The sequence below is a fragment of the Barbus barbus genome (assembly GCF_936440315.1).
Source record: "Barbus barbus genome assembly, chromosome: 5".
NCBI classification, from domain to species: Eukaryota; Metazoa; Chordata; class Actinopteri; order Cypriniformes; family Cyprinidae; genus Barbus; species Barbus barbus.
The window spans coordinates 31,863,007-31,888,426 of NC_136733.1; the positions used below are offsets into that span (position 1 = coordinate 31,863,007).

General features: G+C 39.6%; 1 protein-coding gene across 3 annotated transcripts in view; it reads right to left on the reverse strand.

Annotated features, from left to right (window-relative positions):
• The window catches only part of LOC306870050 (EMI domain-containing protein 1-like), an 87,888-nt gene that overhangs the window by 60,420 nt on the left and 2,048 nt on the right, over positions 1-25,420 (reverse strand). For all 3 annotated transcript variants that reach the window (XR_013784232.1, XM_079417087.1, XM_079417086.1), the window contains exons 2-3: positions 9,867-9,980; positions 9,490-9,593 (exon numbers count right to left, since the gene is read on the reverse strand). Coding sequence is in view for 2 of the 3 variants with exons in the window: in XM_079417087.1 (XP_079273213.1) it covers positions 9,490-9,593; positions 9,867-9,980 (218 nt within the window). In the remaining variant the exon portion in view is untranslated. The remainder of the gene's footprint in view (positions 1-9,489; positions 9,594-9,866; positions 9,981-25,420) is intronic.

Consider the following 25,420-nt stretch of genomic DNA (forward strand, 5'->3'; position numbering starts at 1 on the left):
TTAATATACAATACTTTGTGTGAATGGGGGTAAATTCAAACATAATCTATGAGCAGAAAATAAAGATACAACATGACAGCCCTCAATGCACAACGGGGAATCACTGCAGTTTACTGTAACACAACACCCCCTGCGGTCAGCTTTCTTCTTAATCCTTTTATCATATAGGTTTCTACAGCACTGCTGCGGAGCGTGGCTCTAATAAGCATGCGTTTGTGTAAAGCTCATCCAAAACCTGCCTCACTAATCACAACCATCTTTACACCACCACGTAAGCACGCATAGATCCAGACGCATACAGTATGCACACACCAACACACACTTACAAATGTTTGCAAATGACATCAAAGAAACACTAGTTTTTATGTCTTTGCTTAATCAGCGTGTCAGGATTAAATGAGCTCTTGGAAACCACAAAATAACTTGAATATGTGAATGACATCAAAACCATTCGCCACAGATGAAGACTTCTGTGGTTGTCTGTCAGTCTCAGACGACCACAGGAGTTAGAAAGAGAGGTGGGAAACAAGAGACAAAGAAACTGCGTTTTCTCTGATTTTCTAATCTTGTTCTCTAATATAAAAACACTGCAGTGCCTTTTCATGTGGCAGATGCATAGTTAAGTTTTACAAGGCCATGAAAAAATACAACAATAAAACCAAAATACAGCCCAAACAAGATGTGATGTATGCAACAAACCTCTGTTTCAGTGCATTTAACAATTGAAGAAAGCCAAGAAACAACAGGTAGAAAATAAATTAAACGGCTGAGAATTGTTGCACATGGTTTTTTTATGATGCCAAAGCCTCCGATATATGATGAACCCTTTACGAGTGAGCCCCCTTAAAAAATAAAAGACCTCCTATAGTGTGTAATGAAAGATATTAAGCATGATATTACACATTGGTTGTTTTCATGCCTTTCACAAGACGTTGTACTATTGTTTCATGCTTTTCAACTTCAGACAAATCTATCTTCTTCCCCATATTGAATGAAAACTATGACTTGCTTAATAAATAACCTCTTCAAGCTATTTTTACATTTACTCTACCTAAGACGACACAATAATTTCACAAACCTGTCTGAGATTGATACAAGTTATCTTAAAGGAGATAAGAAATAAAATAAAGAAATATTTTCTTTGAAAAACTCAAATCTGAATATTATATAATATTATATTATACTTGCATAACAATTTGGAACACAGCATATAAAGATGTTTTCAGCTAAATTAAATTATTGATTTTTACAGTGTCTTTGTACTAAACCAACCTTCTACCAAAAAGTACTGTTACATTTCTAAAAAAAATTATTTGTCTGGCACTTTCACAGCCAATATAGTTTCAAAGCAGTTTTACAGAAAAAATTTTTAAAAATCCTTTAACGGAGTTAAAGGAGGCCGTTGCAATGAGAAAAAAGAAGGTCACTAATCTTCACATTACATTTTATTTCTAAATGCTAAAAACTAGAAGTGTAATAAAATAAACTGCACATAAAAATATTGTTAAACAATTAAATAAATTAATATTGCAAGTTGGCATGCTAACTTTTACATCCCAGATTTTGTCAAATCTTTGTTTTTCTTAAAAAAAATTCTGCAGCCCCTGACCAAAATCATCATAAAACTATATGAATTAATAATATATAAACTTGATCTCCAATATCCTTAGAAAAAGAAGAGCACTACTAAACTAAGACAACTGCTTGAAATGGCAAGCTTAGGGTGAAGAAAAATAGAATGTCTCCTCTATAAATATGTACTTTCCTTCCTTAAACTCAATTCATTTGTTTATTTCCATCTCCAGACCTTCACTTCCTCCAGTGGGGCCCCGTGCAATGCAGCACTTCCTGTTTGAGTTTATGTGGTGGGATGCAGAGTGATGGGCCTGTTAAACCTGAAATTTCTTGGTTTATACAGAGACGAACGAGTATACATAGATTTCACACTCATTTCAGCAGGTGGGTTCTGTCGTCCTGCAGATTGATTGGGGCCTTGGGAAGAAATGGACAGCTCAGAGCAGAGAAAGGAAAAGAAGGGAATAATTACAGTACATCACAAATATACAATATACAGAACAGGCAGCAAGAATTTAGAATACCAAACAGCTCACACAACTTACAAAGTTGTTTACAGTAACGAAGATGGAAGATGTGGGGTGAAAGAGAGAATAAGACTTCATAGTCCGCTGATAGGCAATTTGCAATGTGAATTAAGAATGTGTTCATAATGTGTGTTAATAGGGTGCATCTCGGTTCTTGAGCTGTGTGAAAGGTAATGAATACATAAAATGTACAGTATATGTTATTATTATTTGCGCAAAGTCAAAAGGTGTCTTCGGAATGTTTGTTCATAATGTGTTTAGAATGTTTGTTCAAAGTCTGTCTTCAGAATGTTCATTCACAGTATGTTCAGAATGTTTGTTCAAAATGTTCATTCAAGCTGCGTTCTCAGATTGTTTGTTCATAGTGTTTTTAGAATATTCATTCAAAGTGTGTTCAGAATGTTCGATCAAAGTGTGTGTTCAGAATGTTGATGCTCACAAAGTACAAATGCACACAGACACAACAGCTGCACAATGCACTTCTTGACACCATATCTCCCACACACGCTCACACACATGCAGTGTCTCGCTTGAGGAGCATAAACACACTGCAGCCACACAAAGCTGACTGGCTAACACAAAGACAGGCAGGAGGCTCTGGCTGAGGGTTTGGCCCTTTCCCAAGTCATTAAGGACAACTTAAATCATCACAGAATGAAAAGTGCTCTTAAAAAAAGAGCCAAAAACCGCTCCCAGCTGACTGCCTCCATAGTGAGTGTGTGTAACTAACTAATGTTTGAAGCGTGAGAGCTTAGCATGGAACCCCCAGATAAGCCGAGCTGAGCTGTGAAAACACAGATTACATTTCTATGGCTTTAAAGCGCCCGTCGCATGCCTGCGAGCCGAGCGGGTAATTAGTGCATCAAAAGCGCACAGCCTCACTTTGACCGAGGGGCGGAGTTTGATACGGGGCCCTTCGCACTTCTGAGACAAGCGTGCTAATTCAACACGTCCTCCCACACGACAAACACACAAGCTGTTCACTTCCACTGCATCACTCGCTGACTGTCAGTCAGTTTCTTTTAACTGCACACACACACACTTGAGTAGGGTGAAGAGTTAATGTGTATAAATATAAACATCTCAGAATTAATCCTCATCATTTTTTAAAATAAAACACTAAAGGTCTGTGGAGAAATCTTCTAAAAACACTGAGACATTGAGGGGGGAAATAATGATTTAACAAGTGTTAGGTCATTACATTTATCAACAACATAATCTGTGGAGCTCTGTTGAAATAATAAACTGAACTGCAAACAGATATGTCTGAACAATATGTTGACAAAGCCTTGATAGACAGTATTTCATTTTTATAGGATAATATATGATGTAATTTGTTCAGTGCATTTTAATCTTTGTTTTTTTTTATGATCAAGGGTTGTTTTTTTTTTGCTTGCAATTCCAATGAATTCTTTACAGATGAGACATGAGATATCCATTAATGCTTGCTTACAATTACAGTTCAGTGTTATTTAACAGAAACATTTATCAGATGAGAAACTAAAAAGAAACAAAAAAATTTCAGAGGAGACACCCCCCTTCTATGTAAAGCGCTTTGAGTACCCAGAAAAGCGCTATATAAATGTAACAAATTATTATTATATCAGAAGAGGATGCACTACAACACTGGGCATTTGAAGTGGTCCACTAATACAGCTTTAAAGGTCTGTGTACAGTGTGTGTGTGTGTGTGTGTGTGTGTGTCTGTGTGAGAATGTGTGAACGTGTGAACAAGGGTGGGACACTGATCTTTATGAAAAAGCTTGACATTTACTTCAAATATGTTTTTGTGTCTTATCAGTGATGTAATGTTTTTACTAGTTCAGACGACGCCGGTGAGAGAGGGAGAACTAATGAGCAAAGAACAAGAGATTACAAGTATGAGAGCAAAGAAGTGTTTGGGCCGAAACTGAATGAAAACAAGATAAATATTTGGTATCTCTAAATCACAATCAACTCTTTAAAGCAGGCCTGTTCAATTAATATCCCTGCAGATAAAGAAACTGCAGATCAAACAGGTCACTACCAAATCTTTTTTTGGTCTGTACTTTGTCAGAATTTTCTTCTAGCTATAAATGTTTCTCATGACAAATAATAATATATTAAAAAAATGCTATAACGCTCAAGTTTTACACACCCATGAAATAGTATACAGCATCACAGAACTGCTATCTGCAGATAGTAGTTTTTGTTGCACTAAGGAGTTGTTCTGTTTGGATTACGTGAATAGCTCTGCTTTAAAGTGGAGATGGTGTGTAAGAGATATTGTTTGACCGAAGCAGCATATTCCTCTTTCCTCATTCCACACACCAGAACACAACTAACTGATCCTACAACAACACAGATTCACTGCGCTGAGATGCCATTACACTTTACATTTCAAACTACAACCCATACTGTGTGCATGAACATGACCTGGAGCCAATGTAGACACAAACAGAGACAGAGACAGACAGACAGTGTTATAAAACAAGATAATGTGGGGGCTGTCTGGACAGTATATCTCACCATATATAAGAGAATAAAGCTCATTCTCCACGGTCTGATATACCAGACACTAATAAATGTTCATGCATTGCACACAACATGCTTTCTAGATTCTGTTCCTCGCTACAGTGTATTGCATCAGTGACATGAGCATGTCTTGAGGGTGCTGAAGCCCACTGTAAACTGTGGTTTCAGAGAGACAGAAAGACAGAACGGAGCTGTCAGTTCCACTCAGGGGTGTCTGTGATCAGAGTTTGTCTCACATGGTACCGATAAGACATTAATGTTCACAGGCCTCACAGTGTCCCGCTTAAGGCGGTATCCTCTCTCCATTTCATCATCCCTCTCTTATGATGAACAGCTTTAACTTAATTCACCCACTTTATCTCTCATTTCATGGATGTCTGCTGCCTTTGGGGTATGTAATTGTGTGAAAAGAGAACCGTTTAGATTTTGGTTGGCGGTGTGGGTGTGGGTTTGTCTGTGCTGTTTCATCTTTGGATAAAAGTAAACTCGTTTAAAAAATAAGGAACTATTAATGCAATAATCAAGTTCGGATTTGCCCTCTCGGATCAAACCGATTTGCTATCCACATCAACTCAGTTCGCACAGTTACTTGTATAGAGTGCATCTATGAGTTAAACAGCACTACTAAATGGTCAGTGTTGTATTTTTTTTATCAATCTGAAAGCAGAAATAGTTTACCCAAAAACTCTTAAGACATTCAATCGAGTTACAGGTGTAAGATTTGTGTCCTTGTTACAATTTACATTTAAGAACTGAGTAATATTAATTAACTACCCTTAGCAGCCATATCACCCTGCAGCCCAAGACTGGTTGCCCACTGAAGCTAAGCAGGGTTGAGCCTGGTCAGTACCTGGATGGGAGACCTCCTGGGAAAACTAGGTTGCTGCTGGAAGAGGTGTTAGTGAGGCCAACAGGGGGTGGGGTGCTCACCCTGCGGTCTGTGTGGGTCCTATCACCCCAGTATAGTGATGGGGACACTATACTGTAAAAAAAACACCGTTCTTCGGATGAGACGTTAAACCGAGGTCCTGACTCTCTGTGGTCATTAAAAATCCCAGGATGTCCTTCGAAAAGAGTAGGGGTGTTACTCCCTGCCATCCTGGCCAAAATTTGCCCATTGACCTCTGACCATCATGGCCTCCTAATCATCCCCATACACTGATTGGCTTCATCACTTTGTCTCCTCTCCACCAGTTAGCTGGTGTGTGGTGGGCGTTATGGCACACGATGACAGCTGTCGCATCATCCAGGTGGATACTGTACATTGGTGGTGGTTGAGGAGATTTCCCCCCCCTTCTATGTAAAGCGCTTTGAGTACCCAGAAAAGCGTTATATAAATGTAACAAATTATTATTTACTTACGGTACTATATGATTAGGGTTTGGCTTAGGGATACTTTCATGTAATTATGCATAAATTTATTGTTATTATAATAGTAAGTACATGTAACATATGTAACAAGGACACCTTAAAATAATGTGTTACCAAATTTTGAATTTATTCATCAGGTTAAAATGGAGGGGAAACAATAACTCAGGTAAAAATATCGGGAACACTTTACTTAAAACCTGTATAGGCAGTGGCTATTTGCAATAAGTGTAAATAGCAACGGATTCCATTTACACCAAGTGAAAATAGCAGCATTTTTTAACAATATGCTATTTACACTAAGTGCAAATAGCTATAGTTTCTATTTACACTATGTTAAAATAGCATGTTTTTCTGCTATTTATACTACTTATTGCAAATAGTGGCAATTATCTTCACCTCAGTATTGTAGTACATTATAAAACATTATGCAATAATAACGTATTGAGTGTAAATTATCGTTTTAATTCAAATTATTAAATGGATGCCACCTTCTTGGGACAATAAAGCCCTCCCTACACCTACCCTAACCCTACCCGATACTTTTATTTTCAACTTTTTGATTATTTCCTTAATTTTTATTGAAAATAAATGCCTTTCCGATGCGATATGAGACTTGAAAAGGGAGAAAAAAAGTTTGGCAAAAGGCGGTCTCAAACTCGGGTCGATCGCATCAAAAAGTGAAACTGACACTGAATGAGTGTCTTTTTTTTAGTGTTGACTAACCCAAGGTGGGCGGAGTTAGTGTAAATAGAATTTCCCAACAAGGCGGGCTATTTGCACTTAGTGTAAATAGACACTCCGGGTTATTAAAAGGTATAATGCATCATAATTATTCATAATGTGCATTGTAATACATTATATCTCGTCGTAAATAAATATAACTGAATTTAAAATGCATACTGTAACAATGAATTGATAAGTGTTATGGTAATTGTGGTTACAATTATTCATGATTTTGCCTTATATGATGTATTACAAGACAATTAATGCATTAAAATTTATTTTATAATGCATTATAAATAAAGGCTTCAAATAAAGTGTTATCAATTTGTTTTGAAGATGAACAAAAGTCTTATGGGTTTGGAAAGACGTGTGTAAGTAAATGATGACAGAATTTTCATTTTGGGTGAACTATCCCTTAAATTAATCATTAAAAAAAGAATGCATCTGAGCAGTCACTGAATAAACATCTGAATTGTTTATTCAGTGAAACACTGAATAAATCATGCATTAAACCTGCATTAAACAACATAAAAAAATGGCTGAGAGGTTTTTATATGCAAGCAAAATAGATATTATAATAGAAAGATTTACCTAAATTAATCTGAATAAAATCAAATGTTATGATTGAAAGTTATGAAATGAACAAATTAATTTAAATCAAGCCGTTAAATAAAGTCTGACTGAAACCAAATTGACTTTAGATTGGACACATACGTGGAGAAACATGAGAGTGAGTAAATGATGCTAGAGTCATTTTTGAGTGAACTAAACTTCTGAAAATGTATTAAAATGATGAGTGTACATATTACCCAGAGAAGAAAAAGAGCTCCAGGTGGCCAAAGGCTTTGGCTGTAGGCTAAAGAAACGCCACTTTGCCTCACAGACAAGAAGTAGTAAGTACAGTTAGCATAAAGTTACTACTTGAGATTTTAGCATACGCACACACACAAACAAACACACAACCACATGACAGACACAGTTCAGCATTAAGATCCCTCAAAGCAATTTACAAGACACATTAAAACCAAACCTGTCTATAAAAGTAAATTAAAGTTCAGTCAAATGAAGACTTGCCACCCTGGCAATGCCTGCCATATTAAATCATTTAGCAGTGCTTAAAAGAGTCCAAACCAACTTAAAAACTACTAGTGGGTCAGTGGGTACAGCTGGTTCAAACAACAGCGTAGAAAGCCCAATTTTGGCCAGATCACACAAGACCTGGCTCATTTGGGAGAGGATAGGAGACTCTCATAGCTGCTGGCTGGTCCTCACAGTTACTCCCAGCACGACTCACAATGAGGCTCTGGCTGACACTCAAGAGAATGCAGCCAAACACACACACAGTCACAGAGCAAAGCAGCCAGAAACAGCACACAAACACAGCTGAGACACGCGCTCACATTAATCACACACTCGCTCACACACACACGCATGCTTTTGCCGTCTCATAATAGTCATCCATCCCGTTTCTCTTCTTTTGTCTTCTCCGCTATTTGCTCTCCTGACAGTGGGACATGATTTACAAACAGACAGTGGAGCAAACGAGAAGAAGTAAGTGAGACATGAACTGTGGCCAGGGAAGGACATTAGTTGTGCAGTGGTCTCCTTGTGTGAGCCTGTATAAACATTAAATAACAAATATGGCTACCTCGTAGACCCCAAACACTTGTGTATCATCGCCCATTCCGAGATCATGTCTAGTTCTGCACTATGAGTGTTCTGGGGAATATCTATTAGGAGTAGCTATGCTACAAAGTGTTTTTTTTTAGCCATGCGACAGCAGTTCAGTCTTCCAGCAACGTTTTCCAATGAGTAGCATTATGAAATCCTACATAAATGCTTTTTGTCACAATGTGTATCGTGCACACAGCCAAGTAAAAGAGGAAATATATTCTCTCTCAAGTAGCATTGGGAAGTCAGATTAACTTTTCGTTCTGTCAGGCAATTTATTTTAATAAACCTGTTAAAAAATACACAGTCCCTATGCAACATTTCATGTTTAAAAAATTATAGATATTAAAAGGAACACTCCACTTTTTTTCTGTTTAACTCCCCAAGAGTTAAACAGTTGAGTTTTACCATTTTCGAACCCATTCAGCCGATCTCCGGGTCTAGCGGTAGCACTTTTAGCTTAGCTTAGCATAGATCATTGAATCGGATTAGACCATTAGCATCTCGCCCAAAAATGACCAAAGAGTTTCAATATTTTTCCTATTTAAAACTTGATTCTTCTGTAGTTACATCGTGTACTAAGACCGACGGAAAATGAAAAGATGCTATTTTCTAGGCCGATATGGCTGGGAACTATACTCTCATTCTGACATAATAATCAAGGAACTTTGCTGCCATACCATGGGTGCAGCAGGCACAATGATATTACACAGCGCCTGAAAGTAGTCCCCAGTTATATCATAACTAGTTACCTAGCTGGGGACTACTTTCAGGCGCTGCGTAATATCATTGCGCCTGCTGCACCCATGGTACGGCAGCAAAGTTCCTTGATTGTATTCGGTATAAGTTAAACGCTGTCACCCAAATTTTGGGCCAGAAAGCCAAAAAAAAACAAAAAACAAAAATTGTTTCATAATCTCATAGTCGATTTTATAATCTAATCTTTTGAAAACTTTTTTTTTTGTCAAAAGAGCAGCTTGATTACTTTATAAGTTTTTTAATTTGGTAGATTTCCCAACACTGACAAAAAGACACGCACAGTACAGAGATTCCTTCTTCATACATTAGTTCTGTTTTGGGATGCAGTTAACATCACCAGTCAGTCTTACCTTCCTCACACTGAGGTCCGCTGTATCCAGGACAACATTTCCATTCTAGAGAGGTGATGGTGCGGTACACGACTTTATAGGATGGCCGGACCACCGTACGATAGCTGCAACACACACACACAAAATTTTTTGAATGGTAGCATATACTTATAGCATTTCATGCATATTATAAATCCTGTCAAGAACTGCAAAACGGAATTATGAGATTATAACTTTACACATGCAATATTTAGTTTTAGATATGTTTTTGGGACTGTGTCCTGTTAGCACATGACCACTGAACAGGAAAATGCCATTACATTTACTGCACAGGCTGCAAAGGGAGCTCCCTAAAATGATATAAACACCTAGTGAGTGTGTGTTGATAATAAACCCACCTTCCTCCATTGCATCCCTGAGGCCACCTGCAGGTCTGATAGACCCTCTGGAGAGTGGTGCCATTCTGCACCTGACAGGTCACCGTCTTAGTCACTGTCTGCAGACACCAGTTCCTAACAGAGAGACAAATATGAGAATCAGAGTACAGCAATCCAACTGACCTCCATCCTGTACTGGATGGCTCTGATGACATAAGAATAATAACACCATAAAATGATCGAATCCAACTCCCACATACTGTAAAAGTGATCAATGTCATCTTCTTTGAAAACTCTTTATGATGTTTACGCAGGTTAAATGATCCGTACGCCCAGCAGGAGAGCATTGTCAGCTCTCTTTACTTTGCGGCCTTTCGCTAGCAATACACATCCGCCCATTTTTATTCTTTCCGTAGCACTACAAGCAGGTCAAGTCACGGAGGGGGACAATGTCCTGCACGTGTGAGCATGTGGGCTGCTCAAAACCCGAGCAGAGGCACAGTCCCCGGGAGAAAGACTGGTTCTTTTGTGCTGCTTTTTATCAGTGCTTCACTTCACACAGCTGAAAAAGCCCAGAAACATTTAAGCCACTCGAAAAAAAAAAAAAATGGCTTAACATGAGTGACTGCTGACAAAAGCCTGAATCAGGTGCCCATTTATTTTGTTTGACTGATTAAAAAAGTAATAAAGGTCTAGAGAGAAATAGAGTGTGAGAAAGAGACTATATTGACATAAATTGTGATATATATTATTGTGAACCTTAAAAAATCCTTCAAAATCTTTAAATTGGGTGGGATGCTAGATGGTGCTGTGTGGTTATCTTTGTTGTGCAATAGCCTACACAATAAAGGCCCCGATACACTTCAAACGAAGTTCGTTTTCGATCTTCGTTTGAGGGCAAAAAAAGTTTGGAAAGGCTGAGCGACGGTATACTGTTTTCGAACATTCCAACACCCCTGCGCTGCTGGTGGCGGGGTGTAGATTAATGTAAACGTGTTGGAACGCTCGCGTGTATGCCCCAACCACAACAACGATGCAATGATGGTGTATCTAAGTGTGAGATAGGTACCAATGGTTAAATATTATAGACAAAAGAATAATGATTAGCAGCGGTTCAGAGTCAAGTATCATGTCATGAACCATACCATTTCCATAATCAGTTCTTTCAGTGTGAATGGCTCGGTTTCATAGACAGGGTTTAGCCTAAACCAGGATTAGGCCATAGTTCAATTAGGACATTTAAATAATTTTTTATAAACATGTCTTAGAAAAAAGGATTACTGGTGTGCATCTTAAGATAAAAAAAAGCACTGACATGTTTTAAGATCAGTCAGTGCACGTTTCTTTCAGTTGAAAAAGTTCAGATTTACATTTTAGTCTAGGACTAGGCTTAAGCCTTGTCTGTGAAACCGGGGAATGTCTGAAAACTTTAGCATGATGTGGAAAAAAATATTTTATTTTATTAAACTGGATAAATTATTGCACCTTTTTATATTTTATATGGTATCATGATTTGATAAAAGCAAAGGTCTATTATTGTATGTTCTTTTGGCATTTCATTTGTATACCTTTTAAATTCGCTTATTGAAAGAACAACAACAGCAGCAGCAGTAGGCTATGGTGTAACATTTATTTGAAACACATGTTTTTGGTACTTGCTACCTTATATCTTTACTCTTTCCTTTCATGGCTTTGGAAAACTTGCATCTGATGTTTATCTACGTCGCTTTTTGCATAACTCCGGGTCGTCGTCGCCAAGCTTCATTGCAATTTCTTTCTAGGAATTAAATGCTTTCTCTGAATCTTTAAAGTCTCTCCGCGAGCGATAGTACAGGTGCGGATATATTTGTGGCAGCTCAGCTATTCGACAGTGTATTTATGTTGCTAGTGACTTGAAGATGTTGTTCTCCTGCCTGGCCTCCATTGAATGAGAAATGAACCGGGGGGAAAAAAATAATAAACAAATTTGCACGTCAAAGAAGGTGGAGTTCCAGAACACACCCACCGATTGCATAATCGCCACGGACCAATGGTAGCTCAAAGGTGTTTAGGAACCAAAACGAACTCCCCCAGAAAGTTTGCTTTGGTGAGCTGTATTGAACTGCCGAAACGAACTGAAAACAAATTTTGTTTCGGCCTGATTTTGTTCAAAATGACGTCATATCAGTTCTTTCTTCGATTTCATTTGAATTATATCGGGTCTTTAATGCAAGGCATTTTTACACTGATATTTTTTTATAAATATTAAAATATTTTAAATTATTTTAATAAATATAGTATTAAAATTGCATTCCCTCAAGCTATTAATCAAAATACAATTTGACAAAGATTTCAAACGATTGATTTGATCTATTTTCTAGCAGAATGAGAAAATTATAAATTTCTGATCTATATCTGAGAAATTTCTGATCTATTACACGCGTAATAAGAAAAACTGTGCAATATCTGCAGACCCAAACCAAAATTCAAACCCTGATTAAAGATCAATACTTGGAATTCATGTCACAATATAATATAGCCATGTGATACAAATGTATCGATTTTCCTTCCACCTCTGTACATACATACAGTATACATTTGAAATCCAGACTGCCCTAAAGGTAGCTTTGTAACATAGAAACTCACTCAAGGTATGATTTCAGTCATTATTTAGCGTAAAATGCAAACAAGAGAAACAAGCCTGGGAGACTAAAGTCATCTGGAAAGTTTGCCACGGTAATCATTAAATGTGCCCATGTGGAACTTTCTAATTGGGAAGCCAGTGGCAAATCCAGCCCTGATGAGGAGCAGATCAGAGGCAGGACAGAGGAGAGGAGAAGGGGAAAGTAACACAGAGAACCAAAACAAAGCTGCACGGCCCAAGCCCAGACTCTCAGCACATGCCAGAAGTCACAAAAGAAAGGAATGAACGTGGGTTTGAAGAGAAACACCAATCAGATCTCTTTCCCCCTGAGCTCCCTCATGATTTTTACACAGAGCGACTGGAAACAAAGAGCCATTGATATGTTCACCTCAAACAGACCTTTGTATGAACCACTATGTCTCAAGTTGAGCAAACATAAGTCAAAGAGATGTGGAGCAGAATTCAAAGAGAGTTAATGCACGTGTAACATATGGAGGTCGTTATATCTACTATACTTCAGCGGCTATTATCAATGGCTCAGTTTATGCACAGCTATGATCACACACCAGGAAAACAGGCCAGAGGGCAGTTACATGCTCAATAATCAGCATCAATCTGCCTAGATTACTGTAGATTGTCTGTCTGTTGCATTGATTGTATGTAGAATTTTAGGGGTTGCTGGAATTGTGAAAGCGTTTTCAAGCACACACGACATGGCATGCCATAACAGCCAAACAAATAAATTTTAATGATGCAGTTTAATACTAGGTGTAGGTAAGAGCTAGATGACTGGTGAAAGATCAGTCTCTCTTTAATCTATGAATATTTTTTATATAATACTTGAATAGGATTATCTTTTACATAAAATATATAGATTTTTTTAAATAGAAATATAAATAATTACTAAAATTGTTTGCGTACATATATAAATCTTTATTATTATTATTATTATTATTATTATATAACAAATAGTTCCAGTCCTTGTTCATGTTTGAAGCTGTAATAAAATAGTCTGTAACCATTCTGCAAAACAGATGAAGAACTACATTTCTTGGCTTGGTGGAAGAACTGTTATTTGTAATCAATAAATTATTCATTTTTGTTGCTATGTGTTTATTTCATAAAACTTTGCTATTGTAGAATAGCAAACTTAACTATTGTAAATCATTCTAAACCAAACATATGTTGCACACAAATACATTTGCATAATATAAAAATGTATTAAATGTATCATGTATTATTGGAATGAAGTTGTAACCAGAAGCAACATGGGGTGCATCTTCTTCATGCACACGCATTTACAGATCTCACACGTGCTGTTTCCTATTCCATTCCCAGAACCTGCTAAAACTGTGGCCCACAGAACCAGCCCTCAAATATTCCAGAAATTTCCAAAGCCTATTAATTTTAGGTGGTTTCCATGCCCTGCTTGAGATGAGGGCCCCGGGACTCAGAGTCTGGAACAGAACTGGAGTGGCCACAGCCTTATCCGGTCACTACCTGCCCAACTGCTCCGGCCCAGCCAACAACACAGACTGGACACACAAACACAAAGGCCCTCTGGCCACAGCTGAAGATCATGGAGCTATTTCTGTAATCTGCTTATTATTGAACCTAAAACCACAAATCATACCCTTGCCCTTCTCTAGGAAACACAGAAATGCACATCTAAACTCTACCATAAAAAAAATACACATATACATACATATATATATATATATATATATATATATATACACACACACACACACACACATATAAAAAAAAGGAAAGAATCACTCGATAATTTACCCAAACAGGCCATGTTCCTACATCAACATACCCTTACAATCCGAGGGCAATGATGGGTTGAGAAAAATGCAATGTAATTCAATAAAATGCAATAAAATAAAATGCAGTAGAATTAAAATATATTAAAAAAATGCAAATCAATAAAATAAAATATGTATTTTATTATTGTTGTAAAATAATGTTCTTCGAAGCTTGAAATCTCCATCCAACAAAAACATCATCTTTTGTTTTTCAAAGAAGAATTAAAGTCATATGGGTTTGTAATGACATGAGTAAATGACAGCAGAATTGTATTTTTGTGGTGAACTGCATTTGTACAGTCACTTCACCTCTGTCAACACGTTAAATCATATAAATTCACCTAAGCAAAAACTATCATATATAATTTCTTCCATATTTCACAGTGATTTCAGTTGCACTGAACCCCATCGCACTGATTCTGTCCGTTCATCATCATTTTAGCCTGCAAATCTGCTACATAAGAACAGAAATGAGCCGAACTCACTCACAGTAGGAGGAGACGTCCAAGCAATGGACAGATAGAGATCTAGAGCGGCACAGTCATCAGAACACAGTTCCCACACTTCCCCCAATCACAATGCCAGTTTGGTGAACAGGGTGATTTGTTCGAGTCGCCCCTCTCCTCTCCTCTCATCCAGAATTCATTTGGTACTTTCCTCAACTGTAACTTCAATTATCTCCTCTACTCTAAAACACAAAATGACATAAAAACCATGCAAAATATCCTCTCTACTTTAAAACAGCACACAGTGCATAGCATTCTCTGGACCTTCATGGACACTTTCTGGACACAGTCCAGCTCCATATAAACTAATGAGAGGATTTATAGGGAACACATAGCACGAAAGCCTTTCAATGGGAAATGACCCCTCGCCCGCTTTCTGAACGGAGAGAGATAGAGGCGAAGGTGATCCAGATTTAAACCTCTGGGCAGGGAGAGACCGAGGGTTAAAAGAGGAGCAGCAGTACTTACAGACCATTATTCCTGTAATCTAACATCTCTCCATCACAAAGCATTTATGAGGGCTCATTATGCAACCCAGTTATCAACCCGCACTCTAATTCTCTCTATGATAACAGTTCCACTTATTGTTGTGCCTGGAAAATTCAGTAATGTGAGATGTAAAGAACTATCAAAAACCATTTTTCATTACAAATCATTTGAGTTGGCGATATGGTTCACACCACTTCAACAAGAAATGTGAAAAAAACAACAAAAAAACCCCACCAAATGTTGACTATCGGGTCAATGTGATCATGACATTTCCAGTATGTTTTCCAACATTTAAAATACCTAACACATTAATATAGTGCACTTTTTAAATAAATAAATAAAACAATTAAAAAAATAGATAGATAGGCCTAGATAGATATATATAATGCCTATAGAAAGTCTTCATACCCCTTCATTTTTTTCACATTTTGTTATGTTGTGTTCTTATGTTAAACTGCTTTAAATTACTTTTTTCCCCCACATAAATCTACACCCCACTCACCATAATGACAAAGCAAAAACCGGATTTATCACAACTTTGCAAATTTATTAAAAAGGAAACACTGCACAAATGACATTGCACAAGTCTTCATAATTTTAACTCAAAACTTAAAGCACTTTGGCAACAATTACAGCCTCAGGTCTTTTTAGGTATGATGCAACAAGCTTTGCACATCTGCATTTGTTTTTTTTTTTGCCTTTCTTCTCTTTAGATTATCTCAAGCTCTGTCAGGTTGGCTAGGGACCATCGGTGGACAGTCATTTATAGGTTTCTCCAAAGATGTCTGATTGGCTCCAAGTCCGAGCTCTGGCTGGGCCACTCGAGGACGTTCATAGAGTCGTCTCTAAGCCACTCCTGCATTGTCTTGGCTGTGTGCGTAGGGTGATTGTCATGTTAGAAGGTGAACTTTCAGCCCAGTCTGAGGTTCTGAGCGCTCTGAACCAGGTTTTCATTATGGATATCTCTATATTTAGCTGCATTCAGCTTTCCATCTTCTCTGATCACTTCCCCAGTCCCTGCCGCTGAAAAACACCGCATGATGCTACTGGCACGGCATGATGCTACTGCCACCATGCTTCTTCGTTGGGATGGTATTATGCAAGTGATAAGCGGTGCTCGGTTTCCCTCAGACATGAAAAAGGAATTGAGGTTCATCAGACCAGAGAATCTTTTTTTCATACTCTGAGAGTTATTTGGGTGTATTTTTGTAAATTCCAATCAGGGTTTCATGTATCTTTACTGAGGCGAAGCTTGAGTTTGGTCACTTTGCCATCAAGCCCAGATTGGTGGAGTGTCGCAGTGATGTTTGTCCTTCTGTAAGTTTCTCCCATCTCTATATAAGATCATGGAGCTCAACCAGAGTGACCATTAGTGTCTTGATCACCTCTCTAACCAAGACCCTTCTCCTTCGATTGCTCAGTTTGGCCAGGAGGCTATCTAGGAAGAGTCCTGTTTGTTTCAAACTTCATCCATTAAGGATTATGGAGGCCAAATGCTCCTGTGAACCTTCCCCAGATCTGTCTCAACACTATCCTGTCTCTCAGCTCTGCAGGCCATTCCTTTGACCTCAGGCCTTAGTTTTTGCTCTGACATCCATTTCAGCTGTTAAACTTTGTATAGACAGGTGTGTGTGCCTTTCCAAATAATAATTATAACTATAATTACTATAATAATTATAACTATTATAACTATAATTACACACACAGCTTTAGGTTTAGGGCCAGTTTTACTAACAGCTTGCGCCAGCCAGCGCAAACCGTCTTTCGGTGTTAAAATTGTACTGTCGGGTTTTACTAAAGACGCGCAGTGACGAATTAGCACAGAAAAGGCGTGGACACTTTTTTGCACCTGACCTTATTGAATATGCATTTTTAGTAGTTTCCCTTTCAGATGCCAAATTTACGGGAGGAGAGTATTCAAATAATAATAAATTTACTAATGCGTGCGCTCGTCACATTACTGGCATTTGCGCCATTATTTTAATGCCCCCAAAAAGCATGTCTTAAACTATTTTGTGCTTGAAATGGCTGCAATTATTGTTGCAAGGAGGAGGCACCGCAGAGAACAGAGAGTGCATGGTAGAAGGGAGAGGATTTTTTCCACACATATTAATTTATTTTGAATGCCAGAAAAACACATTATCCGAACATACCTTTTGCCAAGCCATGATATTTTTTTATTTGCTTCAGGAAATAAAAGACGACTTGGAACCCTCAACTAGGAGTCACGCAATACCAGGTCTATCAAAACTTCTAGCAAACCTTAATTTTTGGTGTCCGCTTCCAAGTTTATTTATTCTTTATTTGCGACTATGCTAATTTGCGCTGTGCTTGGTATATTGCGTCGGTCAATAATTTAATTTGTGGTTCTTTAATTTGTGCATTGTTATTAAGTCACCCGCAGAAATGTCCCCTCCCATCGGCGCTGTTTTGGAATTGCGCTCTCGCACTAATTTGCCCTGTTTAGTAAAACTGGCCCTTAAACCCTTGAAAAGATGATGTACTGAAAATCACCACTGAGCCCCTGTACAATCTCTGTAAAGAGTGCACTCTGAATTCAGCATCTGCTAAATGAGTGCTTGCATACTTTTCTTTCTAAATGAAGGCAATTGAAGCACAAGCGAATACAGCATCATATTTATTGGCCTTTTCAAAACACATTGCACAGAAAGCTTCATTGACTTCAATACTGCTTCTATCTTCATTGTGTCTCAGATATGCGGTAGGTAATGCAAGTTAAAAGGTGTGAAAGCTTTCAACAGCCCAGCAATGCTACATTTCACTGGCATCAACATGCACTTGGCCAACAAATCGAAAGAATGACTCTCTTCCTCACATACACACATGGGACCAGAAATGTAATAAATAACTCTGCAATGCACGCAGATCATAGCACAGACTGTAAGGGGGAGATAACTCAAATCAGAAGGGATGGCAGGAATCACATAGTGCTGGACTGAGTGCAACTCAGCACGCAGTGAGCGGCAAGCAAGCCAAGGTCATTAAATAAAAGCAGCACAACACACACATGCATACAAACCAGAGGAAAGATCATGAAACTGTAACTGAATGCTAGCTTTCAACACACAACACGTGAGACAACGCTGAGACGTAAATGTTGACTCCCGCAATGTAGCACAGACTACAAAGATGATTGACTCTGGAGGCAAATAAATTAAGTTTGAACAAGACGACAAAGGAAAGCTGTGGCAGCTGGACAGAAGGGGAGGAAAGAGAGCATTTCATCATCAGGTTAGGAATGAAGCCCTCCTGGGATGCACTAGGGGGGGTAAGATAACCCAATTAGGCCACGCTCATGACGCCCAATGCTAGGCAAAACAGTGAGGGACAGATAAGATTAATGGGCTGCTGAAAGAAAGCATCAAAAAGTACTAAAAGAGAAAAAAGAAAGAAAGAACGACAAAGCAAAGGGACCCCTTTTCTGTTCCTGCGATTTGCTCAAGAATGGTTCAAAGGACAGGTCAAAGGCCATGGTGGGAGACAGTCCTTCTCCAGAGTCGGATTTAAGGGCCAGCCTCACAGGATAAACAGCCCTGAAGCGGATGATATGGATGAGTGAGTGCACACACAGAAACACCCATAAATCATGAAGATTACCAGTGCATATTTTCTTAAGTATCTCTATCCTCACATTGAAACCGACTCCTTGACTGAGTTTCATGCTCTTCCCTCCACGTGACAATCTTGATTTATATCTGACACCAAATGAGAGTGCTGACCTTATTTTCCAGAACAGGGACTAAATTCATGAAACAATCTTAAGAATAAATTTCTTGTTAACTGTCATTTTCTTCCCATTTTCTAACTTTGGAATAAAATCAAGAGTATTTTTTATTTCACAAACGTTTCTTAAGATTATTCTGAAGACAAAACATAAGAACCTGAATTCCTGAGAATAATCATCGGTGAAAATTATTTTTATTGAGTTGAACAGTCTTTTGTGAAAGCCTGTCACGTTCTTCTTTAAAAAAGAAAATAGCTTAATATCTCAAGAATTGTTTTCAAGAATGACATTTACAAACTTGACAGAATTTATCTTAGCAATTTTTTTACTTCTTTTTTAAGATTTTTTGCGAATCCACAGAATAAATAAATTAAATGTCATATACATATTAATACATATTAAATAAATTAAATATGTCTATTAAAACATGAATGAAAGTAATGAAAATTATAGCCATACATATAACAAAAATTTGCTCCTCCTATTTTACTATTTACAGGGTACTCACAATGCAGAGGAGAAAAACAAATACAGTAAACAAAATGTATCTAATGTGTATAACCCACGGAAGCATCAAAGAGTCCCTGCTTTCCTGGAGGCAGAATGAGTTAGAGTTAGAGGTATGTTGGTTGGTGCTGATGGGTCAGCAGTTAAAGGTCCCTCTGGGGCCCCAAGTCTCACACTCCCACCCTGAGCGCTGCTCTCCAGGGCAGTGAAGCCGAGCAGAACAGGAAATAGCTGCTGACTTAACCCCCAACTGCGCTCGGCTTCACCGGCCTAATTAGACAGATATTATTAAGGGGATTTTCTCAGAACATTTACGTTTCAGGCATTGTCTTGGCTATGTGCAAAATGGATTAGGTTAAAGGTTAGGATGTGGATCGGGGGTTAATTATGATTTATGGCAGAAGTTCATATGCCTGTTCAGCCTCTCTCAGTGATGCTTTAGAAAGCAGAATAAACAGTTTCTCTGTGCTCGAGCATGGGAAACTAAATTATGCAGGTATCTATACAGTACATTGACATGCATTTCTAACTGACAGTCAGATTCTGTGTAGCTGAACTACAGTAAAGTATACGCAACATATCAAATTCAAATTCAAATTTTATTTGTCACATACATATACATACATAGTACGACATGTAGTGAAATGTATTGTACGACTGTCCAACAAATTGTCCAACAAAATTAAGAAAAACCTCAAGTTTACAAAAATACAAATAGAAAAAGTACAGTAAACATATATACAGAAATAAACTAGCAATAAAATAAAATAACAAATAGATATGAGAATAAAAATAGATATGAAGAATAAAAATAGAATATGATTCTATATAGATTCTATAAAAAGTAAAGTGTATGTCAGTGATAAAGTGTCCGTGTGCTGTGCAGTGCAGTAAAGTGTATAAGTGAGTAAAAGGAATACTAAAGACAAAGACAAATGGTATGTAAGTCCCACTCATTTATCCTTACGTAACCTTCTACAAATTAGTGCAGATTGTATTTGAAAATGTGCAAAGTGGAAGTGTGGGGTGATGTGATTAGAGTGGAGAGTGGTTAAGACTCCGAATGGCCTGCGGGAAGAAGCTCCTCCTCATTCTCTCTGTGTTCGCCTTCATGGAGCGGAAGCGCCTCCCTGAACGCAGCAGAGAAAAGAGTCCATTGTTGGGATGGCTGAGGTCCTTCACTATCTTCCTGGCCCTGGTCAGGCACCGCTTGCTGTAGATCTCCTGCAGGTCAGGGAGCTCGGTGTGAATGGTACGTTCCGCTGAACGCACCACCCTCTGGAGGGCTCGTCTGTCCTGCATAGTGCAGTTCCCGAACCAGGAAGTGATGCTGCCCGTCAGGACGCTCTCGATGGTGCAGGTGTAAAAAGTCTTAAGCACCCGAGAGGGAAGTCTAAAGTCCTTTAAGTGTCTCAGATGGTACAGACGCTGCCTGGCCTTCTTCACCAGGGTGCTGGTATGACAGGACCAAGTCAAGTCCTGCGTGATGTGAACACCCAGGTATCTGAAGCTGTCCACTCTCTCCACTGGAGTCCCGTTGATCGTGATCGGCTGGTATGACCGCACCTGCTTCGTACTGAAGTCCACTATCAGCTCCTTAGTTTTGCTGATGTTCAGGTGTAGACTATTCACCTGGCACCAACTCTCCAGGTTCTTAATCTCCTGTATGTAGGCCGTCTCGTCGTTGTCTGAGATCAGGCCCAACACAACAGTGTCGTCAGCAAACTTGATGATGGTGGTGGAGTTGGAAGTGGCCACACAGTCATAAGTGTACAGTGAGTACAGCAGGGGGCTCAGAACACAGCCTTGAGGGGCTCCAGTGCTTAGGGTGATGGAGGATGAGGTGTGTTTACCCATCCGTACGGCTTGCTGTCTGTCCTTCAGGAAGCTGGAGATCCATTGGCACAAGTATGTGCTGAGACCAAGGACCTCCAACTTGGAGGTGAGTGTGGAGGGAATTATGGTGTTAAACGCTGAACTGTAGTCCACAAACAGCATTTTTACATAATTCCCTTTTCTGCAGTCCAGGTGACTTGTTGTGGTGTGGAGGAGGTGTGAGATGGCATCCTCCGTGGAGCGGTTATGTCTGTATGCAAACTGTAGTGGATCCAGTGTGTCTGGTAGTGATGCAATGATGAAGTCTCTGACCAGTCTCTCAAAGCACTTCATCACCACTGATGTGAGGGCTACAGGGCGATAGTCGTTTAGGCAGGTGGGCTGCGGTTTCTTGGGGACAGGAACAATGGTGGACTGCTTAAAGCATGAGGGGACTATGGACTGTTCCAGGGAGAGGTTGAAGATCTCGGTGAACACCGGTGCTAGCTGGTCAGCGCAGGCCTTCAGAACCCGACCTGTGATGCCATCTGGTCCTGCTGCCTTCCTGATGTTCACTCTCCTGAATGCCCTCCTCACGTCATGCTCCGTGATGGTGAACACGTTGTCCTCACCGGCTTCCTCAGCGTGCATGCAGTTAGCACTGCTAGCGCCGCTAGCGTGATTAGCTGCAGCCTTGAAGCGAGCATAAAAAGTGTTCAGCTCGTCAGCCAGAGAAGCGTCCGCATTCCCCGATCTGGAGGGTGGTGTTTTATAGTGATGGTTCTAAGTCCCTGCCACAGGCTCCTAGAGCCGCCATGTTGGAATTGCGACTCTAGTTTCCTCCCGTAGCGCTGCTTCGCCTCCTTCACTGATCTGCGCACGCTGTAAGATGCAGCCTTGTAGTCATCCATGTTCCCGGTGATGAGCCCTGTGTTGTAGGCAGCGGAGCGGGATCTCAGGGCGTCGCGGATGGTTTTATCCACCCACGGCTTCTGGTTGGGAAACGCCCTGATGATGGTTTTCTGCACCGTATCATCCATTAGTTTCTCTATAAATCCCACAACTGCTTCCGTAAACAAGCTGACGTCATCAGAGCTGCGCCGGAACATGCCCAGTCTGCGTCATCTAGTGCGTCCTGCAGAGCGGCCACCGATTGGTCCGTCCAGCGTTGGACCTCCTTCTGCACCGGGGCTTCCTGTTTCAGCCTCTGTTTGTAAACAGGCATGAGGAAGATGGCGGCGTGGTCCGATTTCCCAAACGGTGGTTGTGACTGTGCCTTGTAGCTGTTCTTGTATGGGGTGTAACAGTGATCTAATGTCCTTTCGCCCCTGGTGGGGCAGCTGATGTGCTGATGGAAGTTCGGCAGTGCACGCTTGAGGTTGGCACTGTTGAAATCTCCCAAAACAATGAATGCGGCGTCCCGGTGCTGTGTCTGGTGAAGGTGTAGTGTTTCATGTAAATCCCATATCGCAGTGTCCGTGTCCGCTTGAGGTGGAATATAAACGGCACTGACGATGACCGAGCTAAATTCCCGAGGGAGATAAAAAGGGCGACATTTGATGGTCAGAAGTTCAAGATTCGGTGTGCAGGAGCGTGAGAGGGGTACAATGCTCGCGCTGTCGCACCAGTGTTTGTTCACCATCAGACATACTCCACCTCCCCTAGTCTTCCCCGAGTCCAGCGTTCTGTCCATGCGGTAAACCGAGATGAACTCGGCTGGCTGGATGGCGTGGTCTGGTACCGCTGGGTTCAGCCATGTCTCGGTGAAGCAGAGAAGGTTGCAGTCCCGAATGTCCCTCTGGAACCTGACTCTTGCCCTGAGGTCATCGAGTTTGTTATCCAGCGACTGGACATTGGCGAGCAGGACACTTGGTAGGGGAGCGCGGTGTGCGCGTGCCCTCAGCCTGTTCCTGACGCCGGCTCGTTTCCCTCGAGGACGCCGGTACGGGTCGCGTCCTTTGTTCCTCCTCAGGATCTCGCTTGGCCAGGATGGGTCCGGGTTCAAAAACGGCGAAAGGTTAGTGCATTGTGCACCAATAGAAATAAGAGTGGCCCTGTCGTATGTAAGAATGGCCATCTTACAAAAAGAAACCGGTGTTTATAGTTAACAATACGAAAAAATAACAAAAGAAGACAAAGTTTGGTCGGAGAAGTCGTGACGGCAGCCGATCTCACCGGCGCCATCTTAGTTAATCTTAGCCCTAATGCGTAATCGAATATTTAAAGGATTAAAAACATGTTGTGCATCTTTCAAAACAAGTGCACAATGCTAAAACCAGTTGTAGTCTGATTAACGAATAAAAAATGCTGGACAAAAGCTACAAACACATGATTTAGGTCTGTTAATCAGGTTTCTCAATTTTAGTTGAACTAAAGCATTTAAATAACATTTTAAAAAAGATGATTATTTTAGTCATACTGAACTTCTATACATCTAAAAAAATTAGAATATCGTGAAAAAGTTAATTTTTTCTTGTAACTTATTTCAAAAAGTGAAACTTTCATATATTTTAGATTCATTACATGTAAAGCAAAACATTTGTAAAACAGTTTTTTTGTTTTAATTTTGATGATTAGGGCTTACAGCTCATGAAAGTCCAAAATCAGTATCTCAAAATATTAGAATATTTACATTTGAGTTGCAATTAATGACCATCCCTACAGTATAAATTCCAGGTATCTCTTGTTCTTTGAAACCACAATAATGGGGAAGACTGCTGACTTGGCAATGGTCCAGAAGACGAACATTGACGCCCTCCACAAAGAGGGTAAGTCACAGAGGGTCATTACTGAAAGGTGTAGCTGTTTACAGAGAGCTGTATCAAAGCATATTAAATGCTAAGTTGACTGGAAGGAAGAATTTGGGTAGGAAAAGGTGCACAAGCAACAGGGATGACCGCAAGCTTGAGAATACTGTCAAGCAAAGCTGATTCAAACACTTGGGAGAGCTTCATAAGGAGTGGACTGAAGTTGGAGTCAGACGTCTTCAGGAAAAGGGCTACCAAGCCACTTCTGCACCAGAGACAACATCAGAAGCGTCTTACCTGGGCTGTGGAGAAAAAGAACTGGACTGTTGCTCAGTGGTCCAAAGTCCTCTTTTCAGATGAAAGTAAATTTTGCATTTAATTTTATTTTTTATTTTTTTATTTGGAAATCAAGGTCCCAGAGTCTGGAGGAAGAGTGGAGAGGCACAGAATCCACGTTGCTTGAAGTCCAGTGTGAAGTTTCCACAGTCAGTGATGATTTGAGCTGCCATGTCATCTGCTGGTGTTGGTCCACTGTGTTTTCTGAAGTCCACAGTCAACGCAGCCATCTACCAGGAGATTTTAGAGCACTTCATGCTTCTTTCTGCTAACAAGCTTTATGGAGATCCTTATTTCTTTTTCCAGCAGGACTTGGCACCTGCCCACACTGCCAAAGATGCCAAAAGCTGGTTCAATGACCATGGTGTTACTGTGCTTGATTGGCCAGCAAACTCGCCTGACATGAACCCCATAGAGAATCTATGGGGTATTGTCAAGAGGAAGATGAGAGACACCAGACCCAACAATGCAGATGACCTGAAGGCCGCTATCAAAGCAACCTGGGCTTCCATTACACCTGAGCAGTGCCACAGACTGATCGACTCCATGCCACGCCGTATTGAGGCAGTAATTCATGCAAAAGGAGGCCCAACCAAGTATTGAGTGCATAGAAATGAACATACCTTTCCGAAGCCTGATATTTATGTTTAAAATATCCTTTTTTTATTGATCTTATGTAATATTCAAATTTTCTAATTTGGTAATGTAATATTCTAATTTTGCGTTTTCATTATCTGTAAGCCATAACCATCAAAATTTCAAGAAATAAAGGCTTGAAATATTTCACTATATGTGTAATGAATCTATATAATATATGGGTTTCACTTTCTGAAATGAGTGACAAAAAATATTGACCTTTTTCACAATATTCAAATTTTTTTTAACACACAATGAAATATGTTTTGCAGGTAACCTAAATGACTAAGTTACAAAAACAAGTCATTTTTATAAATGAGGTTAGGAATAAATTGCTGTTTAAATGTAAAAAAGAAAGGC